The sequence below is a fragment of the Carcharhinus amblyrhynchos genome, chromosome 3 (assembly GCF_965287045.1).
Source record: "Carcharhinus amblyrhynchos chromosome 3, sCarAmb.v2.hapA, whole genome shotgun sequence".
Classification (NCBI taxonomy): domain Eukaryota; kingdom Metazoa; phylum Chordata; class Chondrichthyes; order Carcharhiniformes; family Carcharhinidae; genus Carcharhinus; species Carcharhinus amblyrhynchos.
The window spans coordinates 29212205-29235991 of record NC_137326.1 but is presented as its reverse complement, the minus strand read 5'-3'; the positions used below and the strand labels follow the sequence as shown (position 1 = coordinate 29235991).

At 40.6% G+C, this 23787-nt stretch overlaps 1 protein-coding gene across 6 annotated transcripts in view; it reads right to left on the bottom strand.

The window, feature by feature from the left end:
* Window positions 1-11157, bottom strand: part of ccdc66 (coiled-coil domain containing 66) — a 61425-nt gene extending 50268 nt beyond the window's left edge. For 4 of the 6 annotated variants that reach the window (XM_080182678.1, XM_080182677.1, XM_080182685.1 and 1 more), the window contains exons 1-2: window positions 11047-11157; window positions 8343-8383 (exon numbers count right to left, since the gene is read on the bottom strand). In XM_080182678.1, the coding sequence (XP_080038804.1) occupies window positions 8343-8368 (26 nt within the window). In that variant the 5' untranslated portion in view covers window positions 8369-8383; window positions 11047-11157. The remainder of the gene's footprint in view (window positions 1-8342; window positions 8384-11046) is intronic. The other 2 variants (XM_080182679.1, XM_080182681.1) reach the window with 1 other exon arrangement.
* Window positions 11158-23787: the final 12630 nt, after the last annotated feature.

Below are 23787 nucleotides of genomic sequence, written 5' to 3'. Positions count from 1 at the left end.
GTGTCATCAGCAAACTTACTAATGAAATCAGTTACATTTGCCTCCTAATCATTTATATATATTACAAACAGCAAAGGTCCCAGCACTGATCCCTGAGGAACGCCACTTGTAACAGCCCTCCATTCGGAAACGCACCCTTCTACTGCTACCCTCTGTCTTCTATGATCAAGCCAGTTCTGTATCCACCTTGCCAGCTCACCTCTGATCCCAAGCAGCTTCACCTTCTGCAGCAGTCTGCCATGAGGGACCTTGTCAAAGGCCTTACTGAAGTCCATGTAGACAACTTCCACTGCCCTACCTCATCAATCATATTCGTAACTTCCTTGAAAAACTTGATCAAGTTAGCATAGCATGACCTCTCCTTCACAAAAACATGTTGCCTTTTGCTAATACATCCAGTTACTTCCAAATGGGAGTAAATCCTGTCTCGAAGAATCCGCGCTAAGAATTTCCCTACCACTGACGTCAGGTTCGTCAGCCTGTAATTACCTGAATTATTCTTGTTACCTTTCTTAAACAAAGGAACAATATTGGCTGTTCTCCAATCCTCTGGGACCTTCCCTGTAAAAAGTCTGACAACACCAGGTTTTAGTCCAACCTATTTATTTGATAATATTCTCACAAGCTTTCGAGGGGTTACCCTCTTCGTCAGGTGGATTCACCTGACGAAGAGGGTAACCCCTCGAAAGCTTGTGAGAATATTATCAAATAAATAGGTTGGACTAAAACCTGGTGTTGTCAGACTTTTTACTGTGTTTACGCCAGTCCAACGCCGGCATACCCACATCATGACCTTCCCTGTAGCCAGTGAGAATACAAAGATTTCTCTCAAGGCCCAAGCAATTTCTTCCCTTGTTTCTTTCAGTATTCTGGGGTATATCCCATCAGGCCCTGGGGACTTGTCTACCTTAATGTTTCTCAAGAATCACAATACCTCCTCTTTTTTGATCTCAAAAGGGGGAGGGGGCTGTGATCAGTCTAGGTAGTAGGTTGATGGGTTGGGGGGATAAGAGGGTCAGTAATGTTGTGGGGGTGGGGCAATGTCTGTGGGGGCCACAGGGAGGCATTATCCAGCCCGGGAGCTATGTGGCAGCATTCTATCCTTTTTTTCTGTGCATGTGCAGTTGGAGGCACCGATCAGGGCTGCAGGGTTTCGGGCATATTAAACCTTGCTCACAGGCTTCTACAGCACAATTCAGAATCACTGATTTTTTTCAGGCAGAGCACATATGGGGGTGCCTGAGAATGTGTTTAAAAGTCAGATTGGAAACACTCCCAGTTTCAAGTCTGCCCAGCACTTACAATTAAAATGGTAAAATAGGGCCCAATATCTCTACCCATATTCAGTGGTGGAGGCAACTACTCAAAGGGAGAGTAAAGATGATCATGATGGTAAATTTAGATAAGATGGTAGGAGGTTGCATAGAACATAAACAACAGCACGGACCAGTTGAGCCGAATGTCCCCTTTCTGTGCCATGCAATATCTCCCAAGCAATCCTATGTTCCATATCTTCACACTGCAACTCCCTTAGGAGAACTCCCATCCATAAGGTATTGTCACAAAATAGTTATTTTTCCCCCGAGAGAGTAAATTTAAAGTGCATTTTGTACACTCATTTAATGTCCTCACAAATTGTTCTCTGATAAAAATACTGACTAAATAAGAACATAAGAAATAGGAGCAGGAGTAGGCCATCTAGCCCTTCGAGCCTGCCCCGCCATTCAATAAGATCATGGCTGATCTGTCATGGCCCAGTTCCACATTCCCGCCCTCTCCCCATAACCCTTAATCCCCTCTCTTATCAAAAACATGTTAGTTAAAAAAAATGTTAGTTACGTAAATTTTAAAGCAGTGATTAAAGGTTAAAGTAGCAAAGCTCAAAACCTACTAGCAAAAATTCAGAGTATTACTCTTTGGACCTATGAACTTGTGAGCTGGAAGAAAGTGGCTCCAAAATCTTCAGAATATAAATAAACTGACAATTCACTGCATGACTAATGGAGTGCTTCACTGTTGGAAGTACTGTCTTTCAATGAGATAGTAATCCAAGTCCTCAGTGTCTGGGGATCAATTATGTGATCAGACCCAATCTCAAGAGTTGTCCTGATGTCCTACCTAACATATTGGGATCCTGCAACTAAACATCATTAAAAGCAGATAACCTGGTCATTTATCCTATTGTTAATGGAATCTTACTGTGCCTAGCTTATGTGTCACTTTTCCTATGCTATAACATTGACTACAATTTGAAATTTCTTCACCAGCCATGTAGTGCTTTTGAAATGCAAGTTCTTTAAGCGATAAGAACATTTTGTCAGGTCACAACTTCATGACCAGATAATTCATTGTTACTAGTCAGATTAGACTGTTTATACTAAGCTACTAATTATCAGCACATAAGAAGAAAACTTTAAAAGAGAGGTATAGTTGCTCCCTTTCTTAGCAGCAAAGTAAGATCCACTACAGTGCCACAATGTACTGCTAATACCAATTAGAACCCAGGATATATTCTGCAATTTTTTGCAGATTCATAAATTCTGTTCAAATTTGGGAAACGTCTGAATAGTTACATCAAACTAGCAAATGGGATGAAGCAATATCTGAACATGGCCTTTGACATCACCATTCAGTTTTTTTTAAATAAGTATTCTCAGAATGCAAATGAGGTTGGAAAGATTTTATTGATTACCCTTCCCAGGAGCTTGGGCTTGCTGAGTTCTCATGTGGTGTGAAGCATTGATGTTGCAATAACCCAGAAGATTCCATTTTTTCCTGGTGCCGATAAGTAAATTACCAAATATATTTATTCCAAACCCAGAACTTATAAGTTAAGGAATTTAGACTCTCAAACTTTGGACAGCAAGGTCAGTATATTAACTATACTACTGCTCCAATGTTAATCTACTGCAACTCAGGCCTGAAATACCTGTCACGTTCATTATTCTTGTCCATTGCAAGTTTCTATACAGATGTTGAAGCAGCTTCTTACTTATTCCCTTTTCATAGCACGGTCATGCATGGCAATGCTACTTAGTTTAGAAAGAGATTTTTTGTGTACTACCTTGATTTGATCAGTCAACATCATTTAGTTTATGGACTTATACTTACAAGACATTTTATTGCATGCCAGAAAGTAGCTTATTAGTAAACTAATTAATAAACAGACTGTCGCCCTAACTTAACTGTAATCTCTGTGGGAACCTGACCAAGCTTAAAGCAGTTTGTCTTGTAAATTTCCAAAACTAGTTCAACAAAGGACACAAATATGGGAGTAATTACTGTTACCAATCATGCTTGATGCCAATTCATACATGTTCCTGAATCTTTTAAAAATTGCAAATTTACTGTGCGGGCAACATTATGAGAGTGTGGCCAGATTTTGAGCATACTGGTATCAAAAAAAGTCAATCAGTGATCCCTTGTTCCAGAAAAAACTTAATTAAAACAAAACATGCACAAAGAACACACCTGCATAGCAGTCTGGTCTTCAAATGATGCATTTTTAACTTGCATATCTAATCACTATTTCTGCTAGACCTGCTGATCTTGCTAAAATTAGGTCAATTCCACCCTGCAAGGCCAAACTCCTGATCACACTATATATGTTATATTTGAATGACATTCCTTGAAATGTTGCACTAAGTAGACAAAACCAACACAGCTATCCAGACCAGAAGATCACACATTCTCAGTTTCAGCGGAAACTGTCAGCCTCAATAAGGAGGAGGAGTACTGTTAATTTCAGCAGTCTGGCAAGAGAAAATGAAAAAATACCTGCCAGGGTTCCCACACCTGATCCGTATCTGGGAAACAGGGTAATGAAAGCTAGATCAGAATCAGAGTCCAATAAACTTTACTATCTCACATATGAACAACGTATGAGGTACCAGAGAATGCAAATGTGGACCTTTCAGAAGTTTATACCTTCATCTGGATTGGTGAAAGAGGGTCGCAGGTAGTTGGGGTAGCTCAAAAAATTAACTAAGTAAGAACATTTTTGTTTGTATTCTTTAGAAATAGCAATCCATATGCATTAGCATGTTTTAAGGTAGTGTAATGGCAATTCATAAATATTGTTTAATTCTATCAAATGATATTTATCCAGTACAAACTATTAAAGGGAGTTAAACAAAATATTGACAATGTAGATTGAAAAATGTTCATCTGATTCTTTTAAAGCAAAAAGCAAATGGCTAGCGTTTTACTAAATCTACCTTTTCTTTTAAAATAGGAAAAATGAAAATAAATTGAGCATGGTAGTGTGGTCATAATTTTGAGCAATATAAAGAGTCCTTAATCCTGTCAGTCAATTAGCAAGTATCCCTCTGCACAACTAGCCATTCGTAAGCCTCTGCTCTAATGAATGCGAGCTAAAACCTTCCGAATTTAGGCAAGTGGCATGTCCCAAAGGCAGAGTGCCCATCAAGCCCAAATCCAATCTCACTATAGCTCTGATTCCACCACCACCTTTCTCCAGTTTCTCTTCAATCTTTCTAATGCCTTCAACAACTTATTTCACTCAATGGATCCACCCTACTCTCTCTCCCCATCATTTCCCCACAAGTACTGACCATTCTACTTCTTTTCCTGAACAAAAGATAGAATAGAATACAATTTTACTGTCCAAACAAAAGTGGAAATTTGCCTTTAGCTTCAACATATCATACAGTCATTAGTTTTAAAACAGTGAATATTTCACACATGTATATATAACATACACCCATACCATATAAACACATTGCACCTTGCCATTAAAGCAATCACCGCAGTTGAATAAATAAAATAAAATTTAAGAAGTGGGTTATGTTTATATTGTTATTTGGTAAGCTAATGGCAGTCTGAACAAAAGACCTCTTGAACATGTCTTTCCTGGCAACAGGCATTCTAAAACACTGGCCCAAACGGAGCCTTTCAAATTGATGATATAAAGAGTGAGAGGGATCACCGACAACTGCCTGAGCTTTCCTTTTAGCTGTGTTGTTAAATAAGTTATCAAGCTGTGCCTGCTGTCTACTAATGATTTTACCTGTTGTCAATTCTGGCCAGCTTACTTTTACATTTCAACTCAATCTACCAGACTGTCATGTTGAATGTTAGGATATTCACTACCAGATTTTTGTATACCCTCATTAAAACATCTCGGTCAGAATTATCTGGTCCATCACGCCAGTAGTTGGCTAGTAGTCTGGTCCTGCCAGTGCTGCAGCACCCTGCCACAGGTTTCCTTAGTACATAAGAACATAAGAAATAGGAGCAGGAGTAGGCCATCTAGCCCTTCGAGCCTGCCCCGCCATTCAATAAGATCATGGCTAATCTGTCGTGGCTCAGTTCCACATTCCCGCCCTCTCCCCATAACCCTTAATCCCCTCTCTTATCAAAAACCCATCAACCCGCGTCTTAAAAATATTTAGCGAGGTAGCCTCCACCACTTCAACGGGCAGAGAATTCCAGAGATTCACCCTTTGAAGTATGGGGCAGCTTCAAAGAGAATTCCCATTGACAGTGGCAGGAGCAGAAGATGCTGCTGCAAGCGAATAGCAAACCATCTCCCACCACTGAGCGAAATACCAAGGAGAGGCCAGAGAATCTCACCCCTTGACTCACTCCAAACACTTTCAATTTTCTAATTAAAAACAGACACTAGCTGACACTTTTAAATTATCATCCCATTCTCCAAGAAACCACACTTAATCCCACAGTCCTTGCAAAATATCTTTCTATTTGCACCAAAGACTTTGAATATGTTCCTGACTCCCACATCTACTCAACTATATAGTTTCTTGCAACCTCTCCTCTGAGCTGTCAGGTTTGTGCAAATTCTAGTATTGGATAAGTCACAATTTCCTCAAATTAAACACTGCAAAGATTGACACCATTCCCTTCAGCCCCAGCTACAAACTTTGTATTTTGTCTGTATCCCAAGCCCATGTCCAGTCACTGTCTCAGGCTGAAGCAGACTATATGCAATCTTGGTGTTATATTTGATGGCTAAATAAACTTTTGATCTTATATCCATCCCCCCATAACACTAAGGCTGCCTATTTCTACTGCAGTGTCATCTACTGCCTCTATCCATACCCATCAAACTGCTGCTGAAACCCTCTTGCCACCTCAGACTCAATTACTTCAACAGCCAGCCGCACCCTCCACACTTCATAAACAGCATTGCACTGAAAGGCCTCCTCTGGGTGTTATCAACACCATGTCAAGCTTGGCCATCACTCTTTCCTTGTTAAATCAAAAAATCCGGTAAATAAAAAAAATTATTCCAAAGACCTCGACAATTGTTAAAAAAGCCAATATCCAAAATTCATTTCTCTACTTTTTTAGCAAATTGATTAACCTGTTTCTTTTAAATAAGCTGGTACCGCTGGGGAAAACAACAGAATTATAATTTTGGTAAACTTCCTAAATATTTGTACTAATCAACTGAAGGAATAATTTCAAACACATAAGCTTTCTTCATAAAAATACTGTTTTCTGATCCAATCAGTTCTTTCATCAAGGTATTCATTCCAGTAAGCCAAATTAAACCTAGCAAAGATGTCAAAGAAACACATCACCACTCCTCCCATGTGTCAGCTTGGCTCAGTCAGTAATTCTTTCAGCTTCTTAGAATCTTAGAACATTAGCTGGGATAATATTGTAGTACGGTACAGAGCGAGTGTCAGAGATGTTGCTTTTGGATGATATTGGCTTTGCCTCTTCAGCTGCACATTTATACTGCTTGACAAGCAAAGAGCTCTCCTATGTCTTAACAAATTCCAAAAATAACTGGCAACTTATCTCAGTTTTAGAATCTAGCTGGTGCAAAGTCAGGAGGAGCCAGGGCTGAGCAAAAGTACAGAACAAGATAAAGAGCACAACACAGACCCCAGACTGGGAGAAGCAGAATAGGATAAAAGGCACAGCACGCTTGAGCCTGGGGGAACACAGGTAGAAATTGAAAGAATGTTTAAGAAGGATTGTGGGTGTGAAGAAGGAAGGGTGGCAGAAACCAAGGGAATTGAGACCAATGCAGAGGATTGAGTACCACGAATTGAGATCATTCCGAGATAAGGATCTGGAATAATTAAAACCAGCTTTAGATCTTACATTTGTTTTAATGGTCTTAAGCTTTATTTCTAAAATTTAATTTCAATAAACATAGGGATAGCAGGATACCTTAGTTGTGTTTGATGCAAATCTTTTGCCAAGCAGAAACACCAGGACACATTATGTCCAGGACAACCACATGTGCAGGAACTTTCATTAGCTGCGGGAACTCAAGTTCTAGGTTTTGGAGTTTGAGTGGCAGTCACTTCAGCATATCTGGGAGACAGAGTTTTGTGGATAGTACATTTAAAGAGGTAATCGTAGCACAGCTTAAAGATGTGCAGGCAGACGGGGAATGAGTGATTGCCAGACAGTCAAGCAGGACCAAGCAGATAGAGTACACCTCTCTCTGCGCTCAGTTCTCAGTTCTGAATTATGTTGGAGGGGATACTTTTCCAGGAGACCAACCAAAACCAAGTCCATAGTGCCAAAGACAGAAGATTAGAAAAGCAATATGATGTTGTGGTGATAAGAGACCAGGCTCAAAAAAGATCAGGACTGGGTATGAAGTATTCTTGCAAACAAGGTATCTAGGTAAAAAAGGGAAGTAATGAGGAGAGGTAGAAGTATTAAGGAAAATATTATTTGACTGGCGAGTGAGACTGGGGAATGGTCAAATATAGATTCTATTTGATTAGTGTTAAGAAAGAGAAATATCATTATACTACTGGGTAAATTCTATCATTAGGAAAGATATGAAGGGGCAAACTTGGAGGGAAATTGCAGAGATGTAAAACCTATACTGTGGTAATGCGGACTTTGCAATCCTTATATTAGAATAATTAATATAAAGAGTGAAAATGGGGATGAGTTTCTGAAGTATATTCAGAAGAATTTTTGAGAACAGTATGTTTCTAACCAAAAGAGGAAGATGAGGGAAGAAAATAAAACAAATTCTGGAAACACTTAGCAGTTTGGCAGCATCTGCAGAGAAACAATTAGCATTCCAGTACACAACCTACATTTCTCTCTCCATAAACACTGCTGACCGGGATATTGCTAGCATTTTCTGTTCTCATTTAAGTTCCAGCATCCATATAGAGCAAAATTATTTAATTAGAGGAAGGTCAATTTCAGTGAGTGGAAAACTACTCAGTCACTGGTAAATTGGGCAGTGCCAAAAAGATTGGTAAATTTGGCAGGAAGTAGATTGAGAAGGCAATAATAATAGGAGATTCTAGAGAAGAACAGGTTGGAGTTCATCCAACTACCACTGCAGACAAGATTTCAATACAGTAGGGTACCTTCCTGATGCTGGTGTTGCGAACATCGCCGATTGGATACTCTGAGGAGAAAATGTAATTAACCAAAGGTCATAATCCACGTCAGTAAAAAAAACAATAGAAGTAAAGCTATAAAGGAATAATAGCAGGGATGGTTCAATAACCATCAATGTGCATTCCCACAAGGAGGAAAGATAAAGCAATATCAAAGCTAGAGTTCCTTGGATGAAGAAAAAGACAGTAAGATGAAGCAAAAAAAAGGTCATATGCCAAATGTCAGATTTATAATACAATTCAGAAGCAGGCTGTTGAAAGGGGAAAAGAAGAATAAAATCATTGAGTCAAAGAGCAAGTACAAGGGAAGACAAGCAGTTAACATAAAAGAGAATCCAAAAGTCTTCTAGAGGCATATAAATAGAGAAAAGAGAGCGAGAGAAAAGGTGGCACTAATGGGGGGATCATGTTCAGGGGAGGCAGAAGACATGGCTTACTGCGTACCTTTCTTTACCCAAGGAAGATGCTGTTAGCGTGAAAGAGGAGGAAATTGAGATATTGGATGGACAAAAAATTGATAGAAAACAGTAGAAAGGCTGTATGAATGGTGGTAAGTCACCAGGATTGGATAGGCCACATCCAAGGATGTTGAGAAACATAATGCAGGTGGAAATTGTTGAAGTACAGTACCAATCGGCCTTAGATACTAGATTGTGCCAAGGGTCAGAGTTTTGAAAATGTTACACCCTGTCCAAGATAAGGTACAAGGATAAATCTAGCAACTGCATGCCAGTCAGTTTAACCTCTACAGTAGGAAGGCTTTTATAAAAAAGGTAATCCGTGACAAAATTAAGTCACTTAGACCAGTATAGATTAATTAAGAAAAACCTGCACAGATTTGTTCAATGAATTTTTTGGTGAAATAACAAAGGGTTGATGAGAGTAATGTGGCATATATAGATTTCCAACAGCCATTTCAAAAAGTTCCACATAATAGGTTTGCCTGCATTGCTGAAGTTCAGAGGAACATAAAGGAAAGCAACAATATAAATATGAAGTTCATCACGTAACAGGAAACAGCAGTGAAGTTTTTCACACTGAAGGAAGGGATGCAGTTAGGTTCTTTGGGGACAGTATTAGAACCATTTGTCCTTGATATGTCAGTGACCTAGACTTGGGTGTACAGAACATACTTGCATAATTTGCAGGTGACAAAATTTTGGTATTGTGAATGGGAGGAAAAATCATGATAGACTTCAAGATGACATAAACAGGCTGATTGGATGGACAGACACAAGGCTCGTCATATTTAATGCAGAGAACTGTGAAGTGATATATTTTGATAGGGAGAACAAAGAGGCAACATAAAGAAAGGATACAGTGCTAAGAGTGGTGCAGAGACATTTGGGTGTATCTGTGCACGAACTGTTGAAGGTGATGATGCAGGTTGAGAAAGTAATGAAAAGGGCATGCAGGATCCTGGATTTTAATAGTTAAGGCAAAGGGTACAAAAACAAGGATGTCATGATAAACATTTATAAAACATTAATTAAGCCTCAGCTCGAGTACTAAGTCTAAATCCAGGCACCACACCTAAGGAAGGATGTAAAAAAAGTCTTCTCTTGTGCAAAAAATATTGTTGACAATGGTTCCAGGGAAAGGGGAGAACAACCCCAGCTTCTCCAAACAGAAGGTGAGGGGATTTGTTGAGATATCAAAAATCATGATGGGTCTAGATAAAGAGAAACTATTCCCATTGGAGATGGGTTCTGAGCCAGAGGTGTGACGATATTGCAGCTTTAGGAAATGTATTTGCGTAATGTTTATTGTGCAGGATCCTTTGTAACATTTTATTTTGTCAATGCTGTTTTGACTGTAACCAGCAGCCTCTGTTGTTACTGCAGCAGTGTAACTGATCTTAATTGCTACAACGCTTGTTTTAATCTAGACTGATGGTGTTGTCATTTTTGAGTTTTCTCCTGGGATTTTGGAGATTAGGACTTGATTGGGTTGACTGACAATAATATCAGGAGATTGAGTGGAACTAGGCTTACACAGCAAACTCAAGTTTAGGTGCTGCCTGGAATTGTTAGAGAGCAGTGCCTCTCCGAAGACTGGAATCTGCCAGTGGCAAGGTTTATTTCTCTGAAGATCTTCAGAGGACACTAACTTAAGGTGAGTGTTTCTCTCACCGTGAGGAAAAACTTTTTATACAGCAAGTGGTCAAGGAATCTTGTAAACTACTGCCCAAAAGGGTGAAGGGAAGTTCAATCATCGTTTTCAAAGGGATAAAACACCCGAAGAGATATAATTTGCAGGACAAGGGGGGAGGGGGGGGGAGAGAGAACCAGCTCTCGTGTTCAAGTAATGGGGATACCAAATGGCCTCAAACTGCGCTTTGTGCGTGTGCAAATTGACCACTGCATCTGCCCACGAAAAGTAATGGACCGGGACACGAATTCCTTGCTCTCTGACAGGCACGAAACTCAGGTTCACCCACCAGCCACTGTGTCGCGCCGGCCCGTCACTGACTGCGGTGAATCTGCTCCCTGAGTAAGTGACAGGACAACCTCTGCTGGCCGCCCCTTTAAACCGCTGTCCGTCGGCGTCAAATCCCTAGCGACGGAGGGGGGAGGGGAGGGGAGGGGAGGGGCCGCTACAGCAGGCAAGTTGTTCATTGCTAAGTAACATCACACACATGCACATATATCTGTATTAAGTCACAAATTACCCCAGATTCATGGCACAATCGTCATGTGAGCTGCTTGCCCAAGGTTGCTCACACCCAGCGGGGCCGCCGCAGCCTCAGTCCCCGCTCCGTCACAAACTCTGCATCCCCCGTTACCGGCCCCGCACAACAAGCCACCCCCTGATTGGTCACAACCTCTCCCCAACCCCCCCCGCCAATTAGCGGCATCCTTACTGCCATGTCCAGCGCGCATGGGCAGAGCCGGGGGGGCGGAGTCTGCTTCTCACCATCTGTCTGTCAGTGTGTGAGACCTGGTGTCTGTCTGTCCAGTGGCTTTTGCTGTCAAATAAACCCGTTGGACTTTAACCTGGTGTTGTGAGACTTTGTACTGTCAGTAAAAGGGATCCATGGGGCAATATTTTCACGTATAGGCTGGTGCGCATATGGAATGAGCTACCAGAGGAGGTGGTAAAAGCGACGCAATTACAACATTTAAAATACATTTGGATAGGTACATGTTTGGTAAATGTTTAGAAGGATGTTTTCCCTTAAGTTTTCTTTCAACCACCAAAAGCGTAGAGGGTTTATCCTTGGCATTTCAGGGCGTACACAACATCCATGGCTGTCTTGCGTTTGATGTGTTTGGTGTAGATGACTGAGTCCCAAATGATGTTCTCCAGGAAAACCTTCAGGACTCCGCATGTTTCCTCGTAGGCCTGAAATGTGCTTAACACCCCCATGGCGAGCGAGCCGATGGATAGCAGGCTTAGTTATTCCTTGGATATTATCGCAGAGAACTTTCTGGTGCCGCTTAACGCCACGCCTCCCAAGACCTTTCCCACCTTTACCTCTGCCAGACATCCCACCCTCAAAGCGAGTTCAAGATAGTCAGAGAGAAAGAGCTGCTGGTCAACAATGGAAGGGCAGTTATCCAGACCAGCTTCAGTAATTTCCAAACATTTTCACTAAATGCAAGGTGTTGCACTTTGGTAAGACACTTCGGCAGCACAGTGGTCAGCATTGCTGCCTCATGGCACCAAAGACCCAGGTTCGATTGCCTGCTCAGGTGACTGTCTGTGCAGAGCCTGCACGTTCTCCCCGTGTCTGTGTGGGTTTCCTCCTGGTGCTCCAGTTTCCTCCCACAGTCTAAAAGATGTGCTGGTTAGATGCATTGGCCATGCTAAATTCTTCCTGAGAGCACCCGAACAGGCGCCAGAATATGGCGACTGGGGGATTTTCACAGTAATTTCATTGCAGTGTTAAAGTAAGCCTACTTATGATACCAACAAAAATTTAAACAAACCAGGGCAGGACTTACACAGTTAATGGTAGGGCCCTGTGGAGTGTTGTCGAATAGAGAGACCGAGGGTGTAGGTGTATAATTCCTTGAAAGTGGCATCACAGGTAGACAGCGTGGTGAATAAGGCATTTGGCACATTTACCTTCATTGATCAGAGCAATGAGTACAGGAGTTGGGACATGATGTTATAACTACAAGACATTGGTAAGGCCACATTTGGAGTAGTGGGTACAATTCTGGTCACCCTGCTATAGGAAGGGTGTTAATCAACTGGGAGGGGTGCAAACGATGTTGAATTATAGGGAGAGACTTGAACTTCTTTCCCTGGAACGTGGGAGGATGAGGGGTGACCTCGTAAAATAATGAGGTACATAAATAAGGTGCATAGTGAAGGGCTTTTCCCTAGGGGAGGGCATAGGTTTAAGGTGAGAGGGAAACATTTAAAAGGGATCCATGGGGCAACATTTTCACATATAGGCTGGTGCGCATATGGAATGAGCTACCAGAGGAGGTGGTAAAAGCGGACACAATTACAACATTTAAAATACATTTGGATAGCTACATGTTTGGTAAATGTTTAGAAGGATGTGATCTCTCTTTATGATACTAGTTGTATTTTACCTCCTTGTTAGTATTGGGAACTTGGGCATGAAAATTAAGGCTGACCCTCCATTTCAGTATTGACGGGGTGCTGTAATGTGCAAGGTGCCGTTTTTTGGATAAGCTGTTAAACTGCAGCCTCGTATGTTCTCTCAGGTGGTGGGTTTTAAAAAAAATACAGTTTGAAGGAAGGGATTTATTTCCTGGTGTGTTGGATTGTATTTATCTTTCAATCAGCATCACAGAAAACAGATTGTCTGGTAATTATCATATTACTGTTGTGGGAGCTGACTGTGCATAAATTGGCAGCAGCATTGTCTACATGGCAGTATCCACTTCATTTGGCTGCAAAACATATTTGGTTACTGGTGTCCAGTGGTCGTAACAGGATACAGAAGGAGGCCTTTGAGTTTAGCTCTCTGTAAAGAAATTCAGTCAGACCCATAGCCCTGCTTTATCCCAGTAGTTTTGCAAGTTTATTGCCCTCAATTCCCATCCAGTTTACTTTTGAAATCATTGTTCTGCTTCCACCTCCCTTGAGGGCAACAAGATCAAGGTTGTCACCACTCATTGTAAAATATAAATTCTTCCTCACGTTCCCTCCTGCATCTGTGTTCCCCAGTCCTTGTATGATCAGCAAATGGGAATAGCTTTTCTTTGCCCATTTTATAAGCTTGTCGCAATAGTGTACACCTCTATCAAATATCCCTTCAATCCCAGCTTCTCTAATGTTACTTTCTCTGTAAAATCCTTAATTTCCTGGAACCATTCTGGTAAATTTCCTCTGTAAAGTCACCATAGTCCCAGATAATGCTAGACTGCTCTCCCCCTTGAGGGCTAGAGCTGACTGGTGTTAATTTAACCCAAGGATCATCACATCTCAGATGAGGGGCAAGGTTGAGAAGGAGATCCTTCATGAATAACCACACCGGTACGGGAATTGAACTCACGCTCATGGCATTGCTCTGCATCACAAACCAGCCATCTAGCCAACTGAGATAACTAGCCCCCTGAAATCTCACCTGCACCTCTGAGGACATTCACATTCTTCCTAAAGTGTGACCTGGACTGGACCCAATATTCTCATCCAGATCTTTCTTTCCCTTGACTTACAATAATTTGGTACCTTGAGTGGCTATACACCTAGGCTGGAATTCTCTGATGTCGTATGCTCACCCCCACTCCCAGTGAGAATTTGGCACTCAGCCAAACATCCATTCACAGCAGTGGGACTGGAGAATCCCAGGCATGGGTGAGGTTGGAGAATCTGGCCCCTGGTTTCTAAATAGATTTTGGATTTAGAGTGGTAACTTTGGAACTGACAGCTTGAAAAGTTCTTAAATTTTAGAGAAAATCCACACTATTTTTCAAGCAGGTCTACATGCAGTGATCGTGACAGTGCATCCATTCAAACATATGCATGAAGACCCAAATGAAATCTTGGTAAGGATACGCATAGCCTGGGAGAAAGAGATGGTGCCCTTACAGGGAGTGGAGAATGAGGAGCTGTAGTCAAGTTAGATTGGCAATTGGTGGAACGCACTTTTGCTTGAGCTCACCACTGGTTTTATTTAGACAAACCTAAGTAAATGACCACAAGATTTCACTCAAGGCTGGCTGAAGTTAGTTGTCATTAATGACCAATAAATTTGAAGGAAATTGTTTGATCGGTGGTTTTATTCTGGACCCCACTGAAACACTTAGCATCTCATATTCTAATAATGAAAATAAAACCAGTGGGGCTCCATCTCTTTCTCCCAGTTTCTCTGCCTCTGTTGCATCTGTCCCAATGATGCTAATGTCCAAAATGGCGCTTCCGACGTGTCTTTCTTTTCCTGAATCAGGGTTCCTCCCCTCTCCTAATATAGTTGACAAAGCACTTAAGTGTACCTGTCTCAATTCCCAAACACCTGCCCTCAGCACTTCTCCTCCCTCCCAGAACCGTGATAGGGCCCTATCCTTAACCTCACTTTTCACCACACCAGTTTCCACATTCAAAAGATCATCTTCCACCATCTCTGCCAACTCCAACATGATACACCACCAAAAACATACTCCCCCAGTCCCTACCCCGTCAGCATTCTGCAGGGACCACATGCTCCATGACGTCCTTGTCCACTCCTCCACCACCCCCAATTCCTCATTCCCTTCCCACAGCACCTTCGCTTATAATTGCAGAAGGTGCAACACCTGCGCCTTTACCTCCTTCCTCTTCACTGTTCAAAGATCCAAACCTTACAGATGAAGCAACATTTCATTTGCACCTCCTTCAATTTGGTCCACTGTATTCACTGCTCCCAGTGCAGTCTCCTTTATAGTGGGGAGACTAAATGTGGACTGGGTGACTACTTTTCTGCACACCTTCACTCAGTCTGACCTTCCTGTTCCTCACCATTAATTTGCCCCCTCCTCCCACACATCACCATCTGGTACTTGTTCTTAAGTTTTGTTTTCAGAGAGTGCTTACTCTTGTTGTGCTATTAACACATTCAGCTTTCTTACTTTTATGCCACTATCAACACCTTCTTTAGTATTTAACACAACAAATAACACTTCCTTTGTCTTGTGTCCCATGATTTGGCAAATCTCTCCCAATTCCCACCTATTCCAGACCCTCTATTTTGCTCCACCAGCTCTTAAACAGTATAAAATCCATCAAGTTTCTCCCTCTTTTTAATTCTGAACAGGAGTCATAGGGACTTGAAACACTGGCAGAATTTTACCTCCACGCCCACCCCTTCTTCGGGGCTGCCAGGCTCACAGAATGGATTTCCCTGTTGGACTCGGACGGGGTTTTATGAGCCTCACCTGAATAAGGTGTAAAATCCCAGCCCGTAACTCTGTTTCTTTCTCCACAAATGCTGTCAAACGCAAGGTTTTTCCAGCATTTTCTGTTTTCGTTTCGGATTTCCAGCATCTGCAGTATTTTGTTTATAAAAATTTTGTTCTGTGTTCTTTCTTTCTTTCCATCTTCACATACGTTTGTGTTCTCATCCATTTCTGTTTCTTTTGTTTCCCTTATCCATTTACCTCTCTATTTCCTTTTTGTTTCTCCTTTATTTGTTTCTCCTACTTTTCATTTTGTGACTGCAGTAATTAGCTGGGGATGAAGATTCAGATTGATCTATTTAGACTCATTGGAGATCTCCACTCTAAGTCCTCACGACAAATACTTTTTCTGATTTCTACCTCTGTACGCTCAAGGATCTTTCGTTTTTGGCAATCACTGCCTTCCTTTCTTTTCTGTGACTGGGGCTCTCAGAAGTACTCTTTACTAGTCCAAAAGTGTGTGGGTTACATTGATTGGCCATGCTAAATTGCACCTTAGTGTTCCAGGATGCATAGGTTGGAGGGATTAGTGGGGTAAATATGTGGGTTATGGGGATAGGGCCTGGGTGGGATTGTTGTCAGTGCAGACTCAATGGGCTGAATGGTCTCCTTCTGCACTGTAGGGTTCCTATGGTTTCTATAGTACTACAATTAAAAAACATACTTTTGCTCCTGGTCCCTACTCTTTCTTTACACCTAGCTTAATATTCTCTATCCTCCTACCCTTCCTGGGATTCTCTGTCACATTCAGCAGTAGCTGAATATTGCTGCAAGATTTTAAATTGCTGACTTCCCCCTTTTGATTTTCTTCACTGTTGCATACTTCAGCCATCACCACCCTTGCTGATTCCTATGCTGCTCCATTTTTTGCAAGCACTGGCTTGTTTACCTGCTTAAGCACTTTTAGTTTTTCATACACTCAGAGATGCAGCTTTTCACACAGGCGACCAACAGTCAATTAGAATGGTATACCAGGACAATCTGGGTTGCTTTAGTCCCTGTGTCAGATACTAGCTGAGATTTTCCCAGCTGTTACCAGCACTCATGTTTGAAACACACTCCTTCTCCTCCACTCTCTTTGTTTTGGACAAGATAAAGGATGGAAGTCTGAATTAAAATCCAGTGTCCATTTTCCTTGTGCTCGGATTCAGTCAGATTTTAGAACAAGAGTAACCAACCAGTTAAATGCCAACTGCTGAAAAATAATTGTGCGTCAGGAAATTCACGTATTTCATATACAGTACATGCAGATTATCAGAATCTTACATTTCCTCACAACCTCCTCAGGTCGTCTTCTTAACTTTAAAAAGGGACTGCATTCAGCATACAATTTTCTGGAACTTCCCTTTATTTAAACAAGACAGCTAAGATGGCTCTCAAAAGGTCAGATGACTTTTGCAACTTCTGCTTCAAGTCTCCAGAAAGTTTGTGATTGACTAACTATTGGTGGGAGCCAACCCCACCTCAAATGGACACAAGACAAAATCCATCTGTCGGATTTACCTCTGCTACTGTTTGTGAGCTCACCTGAAACTCAAAATCTAAAGACCTTATGAATCCTTAGCTCTAAGCTTGATACTCAACAAAAGAAAGTTGTGGAAGCCAGTTTATCATAAGTAGGTGTGAACGCACCCACCTCAACTCTCCTATTCTCCATTATGTAGCAATGGCTGCTAGCTTTGAACCATTTTGAGTGGACAATAGAATCATTTGATCAAGTGATCACCTAATTGAAACTGTCTTCAAATATCAAATCTATTATCCCAAGAGCTAGAGAGAAATCAATCTATCTGCAGAGAATATAGCAAGAAACAGCAGCTATAGGAAAAGACAGTAACATCCACACCTTATAAATCTGGAGGCATCCTAAAGTCCCATTCCTTTTCAAAGTCCATCAACGCAGAAACCTGACCTTCTGGTGAGAAAACCAAGTGACTCATTTGGTGACCTACTAACCCTAACACTAATTAGCCGTATCTTTGAGGGAATCCTGTAATATATATCCTGATATATGACTCCAACTATTGAAACCAACTAGACTGCCATTAAAGAGTGCAAATGCATATTTTACATGTTACAACAATGCTTTACTTACGATGCACCAAAGACATTAACTATGAACTATTCATAGAATCATAGAATCCTTAGAGTGTAGAAGGAGGCCATTCGGCCCACCGACCACAATCCCACCAGGCACCATTCCCATAATATCACATATTTACCCTGCTAATCCCCTGCATCAGGGTCAATTTATCATGGCCAATCAACTTAACCTGCACATCTTTGAACTGTGGGAGGAAATCGGAGCACCACAGGAAACCCATGCAGACATGGGGAGGATGTGCAAACTCCACACAAACAGTGACCTGAGGCTGGAATTGAACCTGTGTCCCTGGCTTTGTGAGGCAGTAGTGCTAACCACTGTGCATCATGCTGCCCCACAAAATTCCTTTGTTTGCAATTTATTATTTTTTTCTTGTGTATGTGTATGCATGGCTACTGAGTGATTGACATTGTATTAGACTTTTGGGTACATGTGAAAATAATTAATCTACTGTCTAAACTCATGAAAGCTTGCTGCTGATATTTTTTAAATTGTCACACACTCAGGGGTTCAGAAACATACATACTTCCTTTTCTAAAAACAAACACTTATTATAGATGGTAAGGAGAGGCAATCAAGAGCTTGGCTCTCTCTCATTCTTGTTTATAACAATATATTCTGGATAGGGTCTTCCTTCCAGAATGTCACTATAGCGGCAGCATTGAGTGATTGGGTTAATCCCTGAATTATTTCACAAATCATTCCTAATAGTACCTGGATGCTCTGATTACAGAAAAGACAATGGGCCCTGACAGCATCCCAGTTGGCATGTTTCCCACCAGAATTAGCTTCTCCCTCCTCTCTGCCAAACTTCCACTATAGCTATGATGCTGGCATCCATCTGGCAATGTGAAAAAATGCCCAAGGAGATGCTACCTACAGAAGAGCAGGATAAATCTTTCCTGGAAAATTACAAAGATCTCAGGTGGCCTCTATCATCAGCATCGCGTAGAAATCATCAATAGTGTCATCAAATGGTATCAATGACCTCAATAAATACTGCATCCAATCCAATCAATTTGTTCTATGAAACATTTTTTCCCTAAATTCAGGAAAATATGCCATTTATAGATTTTTCTTAAAGTTTTACTTGGAACCCTTCTAAGTTTTGCTTAACTGCAGCATATTTCCACTAGACCTTCAACCTCTATAATTAGATGTTGTCCTTAATCCCAGAGTGGTCTTGGCCTCACTTTAAATGTTAATGCGCTATTAATGTACTTTTAAATCCATTATTGCTTCCTTTTATATCACCTGCAAGCCCATTTTCATATCAGCTTTTTGACCTTCAAATCTCCCATTTCATCTTTCCACTGTATTTCTATACTCAATATATCAGTTTAGTATTGATCTCTGTTTGTCTAAGGAGTTCCATTTAACCTGGCACCTTGTCTTTGCCAAAATAAATACATTTAGTACTTTGAATCTTATATCTGAATATTTCTCATGTTGATGTTTTCTAACTTTTTGTCCAGACAACTTGGAGCAGTTCCCCTTTTACTTCACTGAACTTTATATTTATCCAATACAACAGCCAGAATTCTGCAATGTCAGTGAGAACAGAAAATTTGGCCAAAGTTCCATTCACTGTAGTGGGACCAGAGAATTCCAACCATGGGCATGATTGGAGAATTCCAGCCAACAACATCACCTTTGACATTTCAATACCTTTTTATATTTCTTGAATTTAACTATCAGTAGCTACTCATTGCTGATGATTCTCTGAGTCTCCCGTGTGCTTTTTACCCATTTCATTTCCAAGAGCAGAATTGAGCAATGCTTCTTTCCATATTGGACTATAAAAATACTGATCTAGAAGACATAACTGGATATATTATAGAAACAATTCCCCACTGTTACCGCATGTATCACCTATATATATATTTCTTCTGTTCCTATCCAGCAAAGCCTTTCAATGTGTATCAGACTTAATATATAAGTGAGTCTGAATGATGAGTTATTTCATTTTAAGGTATGCTCATCATGTTTCTCAATCTGCATGCTGCACTCCAGCTGGAATTTTAGCAGTCACTCAATTCTGTGCAAAGATTTCCACCTACATCCACTCAGAATGATTCTTACAACCTTATGCAGGGAAAAGCCATATCACCACCACTGATAGATGTTACTGATGAACATTGAATGAAAAACAGTATTTCCTATATAACCAACTTGCTGCATCTTGTATACATTTTTAGTAGGCAAAGCATGCAGCAACATAAACAAGCATACTGAAACCATAAGTCTCTTGGTACAGTCTACCAGTGGAAGTAGTCTGATCTTAAGATCCCTGTTTTGAACATCCACTGGAAATTCTGTTCTAGATTATAGCTCAGTGGTTCAGCTTGTATAACTAAAGATTTATCATCTCAAGACACATGTCACTTCTAGTCTGCTTTTAGCCAGCACAGACACAGTATGCAGCAGTAACTGACTTGATAGCATCTGACTCCTAGTGAACTAGAATTGCTGAAATGGAATGCTGAAGTAGCTTACGTAGGCAACAATACTATGGCTAGAGAAGGATAAATATTTCATTGCGATGCGCCATAGCATTTTATCTGAATTACTCAGTCTCAGCAATTGCTCTTCACTGAGAGAGAACTTTTAATTTTAAGCACAATTGGTTGGACATTCTTCCAACAATTTTAGCAAGAAAGAAGATAAATGTATAATGTTGGTGGGGAGTATTCAACAGCTATTTATTGATATTTCAGAGCTGAGTTTAATATTTTCTACTCCAACAATTATTAATGAAAATATTTTTTTAAAGATTGTTAACATACTAATGAACTTGCGCAATGTAGTACTTCTGAATTTTTGAAATGGGGACATAAGAGCACAAGAATACAGAAGTCATGGTAGACTTAAATTGTATATTAGTTTGGCTACAATTACAGTAATGTGTAGTTTTGAACATTCCATTATGGAAAGGGCATTGATGTTGTCAAGCACATTTACATTTCCACATACATTTATTAAGATAATGAACAAAGAAAGTTAGGAGTTAATTTAATTGAAGATTTTAAAATTATAAAGAGTTTTGATGGAATTAATATGGAAATATTATTTTCTCAGCATTGATTATTTAAAATTCTCACTAAAGTTGGACCTGGTAGTCTTTAAGGCAGAGAGTACTGCTTCTTTTATGCAAAATTTGGGAGGAACACATGAATTTATTTGCCACTAAAATTGAGACTATCACTTACGTTGCCTCTGTCACTTCTCTCCCTTCCTGATGCTCATTAAGCCTAAACTGCCACTAAGGTTCTGCCTACCCAAACTCTGAACTTGTATCTTTCTGTCATTTTCCTCCTATCTCCTCTCATGCCCTTTCTATCTTGCCCAATAGACCCACATCCTGCTCACTCAATCCTCTTCCTACCAATCCACTCATCACCCCATTTTCTCATCCCTGGCCCTCATGTTAATTGGTCAGTTTAGCAGTTCCTGCTCCGCAGATACTGTCCTTCTTCCTTTACGATCTCAGTATCTGTCACAAGACCACATATCTTGATCCTTCTATCAACTCCATTTTGCTTGTTTGATACCCATATTTAGATGAGCAGAAGTTTCCTTCAACTAAATGTTGGGAAGACCGAAGCCATTGTCTTCAGTCTCTGCATTTCTACCCACAGACTCCATCCTGCTGCTTAAACACTTGCTAAGGCTGAACCAGATTGTTGGAATCTTGGAATTCTATTTAACCCGAAGATAATCTTTTAATCCCAGATCTGTTCCACCGCCAAGACCACCTATATCCGCCTTTATCCATTCCTATCACAGCTCACTGTTGTTTCATCTTTTGTTACCTTTGTACTTGGCACTTCCTTTGCTCTCTTGACCAGTCACCCACCTTGTATCTTCAAACTTGAACTCTTCTAAAGCTCTGTCACTCTTATCCTAACTTACTCCAAGCCCAATTCACTCATGATCACAGTGGTTCATAGTCCAGCTTTGTCATTACTTTAAAATGGGTGCATGTGAAGACAAATCCAAGGAAGATTAGATTTGAATATCAATGATCTGAATCATCAGAGCAAAAGCAAACTGGGAGATCTAAATGAAAATGTTTGATTTCCGGAAAACTGATTTGAGTCCTCAAGTTGCTTCCAGATGCGAGGTCAGATTCAGAAGTAAGAACATCAAGTAGCTGACTCATATGGCGAGGTCTAAAGTATCATATAGATTCTCTTCTGGCTAATTTGTCTGTAATATTTCAGGTAAAAGATATATTTTTCCTAGCTATTACTCGTGATTCAATAATACATTGAAGATTACAAAACTAGTACCTTCAAAGCTATCCTTTTGCTCTTACTGATACTCTATAATAGCACAACTAACGGATCTGCATTCAGATGAACCTACGATGATACATGATGAAGCATCAGACTTGGTAAATGAGATGTCTCATGTGGCCAGGATTTCCACCCCATCTGCCAATGAGAATCGTGCAAGGGAGGGGTTAAAATTTGAAATTTCTAGTTCTGGATCTAATCTGCATTTCGTTAGGTAAAACCTGAAATATTAACTCTGTTTTTCTCTACACAGATGCCACCAGACCCACTGAGTGTTCGTCACATTTTCTGTTTTTAATACTAATGCCAGCCTGATGTAGTTCCCCAGAGGCACAAACCATTTTTGTGGTCAGACCTCATTTAAATGAAAGTGGCAAGCCGCCAGAGCTAAAAGAACGCTGATGGGCAGCTCACCAATATGAGAAGGAGCAGGAAAGCCAGCAGCCCAACCAGGGAACTGAGTCAGTAGAAGATACAGATGTGGGAAAACCGGACTGAGCAAGGAGAAAGCAGCACAAGATAAAGCAATCATCAGCAAGATTTTGTGGAAACTGAAAAAGCAACCCAGCTCTTACTGTGAATAACTGTCCACAACATTTGTTTTAGTCTTTTTCTAAGTGCCTCTTGCAATATCTTAAAGAATCTGATTGAGATCAGAGATCAGAGCTTGCACATGTTGATACTACACACTTTAGTTTTAAAGAGACTTCAAACTTTTTCCATGTTATCAAAGTGCAAGGGAGTGCTAGCCACTTATTTAAAGGCCTGCTGCAAATAAATTTCAATTCATCCAAAACCCTGCTGCCCATTTTCTATCCTGCATCATTACCCATTCAATGACCTACATTTTCTTTAATCCCTGCAATGCCTTTCACCCCTTCCTAATCTGTAACTTTTCTAATCCTTCAAGCTTTCGAGAACTCTGTTATTCCAACACTGACTTCTTACATATTCATAATCCCTTGGCCAACATTGGTTGCAATGCTTTAGCCAGCTTGGTCATATGCTTTTGAATTGCCTCCAATAAACCCAGATCCCAGGACACTGGCCTCTTGTATTGTAGTTAATGTAAGCCTACTTGTGACACCAATAAATAAAACTTAGAAAGAAGTTTACCTTTTTTTAATCACTATAATTGTGTGCATCAGAACAGTGGAAATAACAAAGTTCTTTGGACATGTTGGGAACTCCTGATATGATCTGATGTAATAAATATGCTCACGGGCATATTGGCATATGCTGTACAATTCGATTCTAATCCTACTCATTTTCCAAATATGCTACCATCATCCTAAATTACATAACATATGCCTGTAAATATAATTTGATATGTCTTGGTATGTCCACCTAATGTTATGGTCCAATGAGGTAATAAATGAAGTTTATGCATTTATGAATCTTCATCAGATTACTAACATAAAGTTTATTTATTAGTGTCACAAGTAAGCTTACATTAACACTGCAATGAAGTTACTGTGAAAATCCCCTAGTCGCCACACTCCGGAGCCTGTTTGGGTACACTGAGGGAGAACTTAGCATAGCCAATGCACCTAGCCAGCAAATCTTCCAGACTGTGGGAGAAAACCAGCGGACCTGGAAGAAACCCCCGCAGACAACGTGCAGACTCCGCACAGACAGTGACCCAAGTCGGG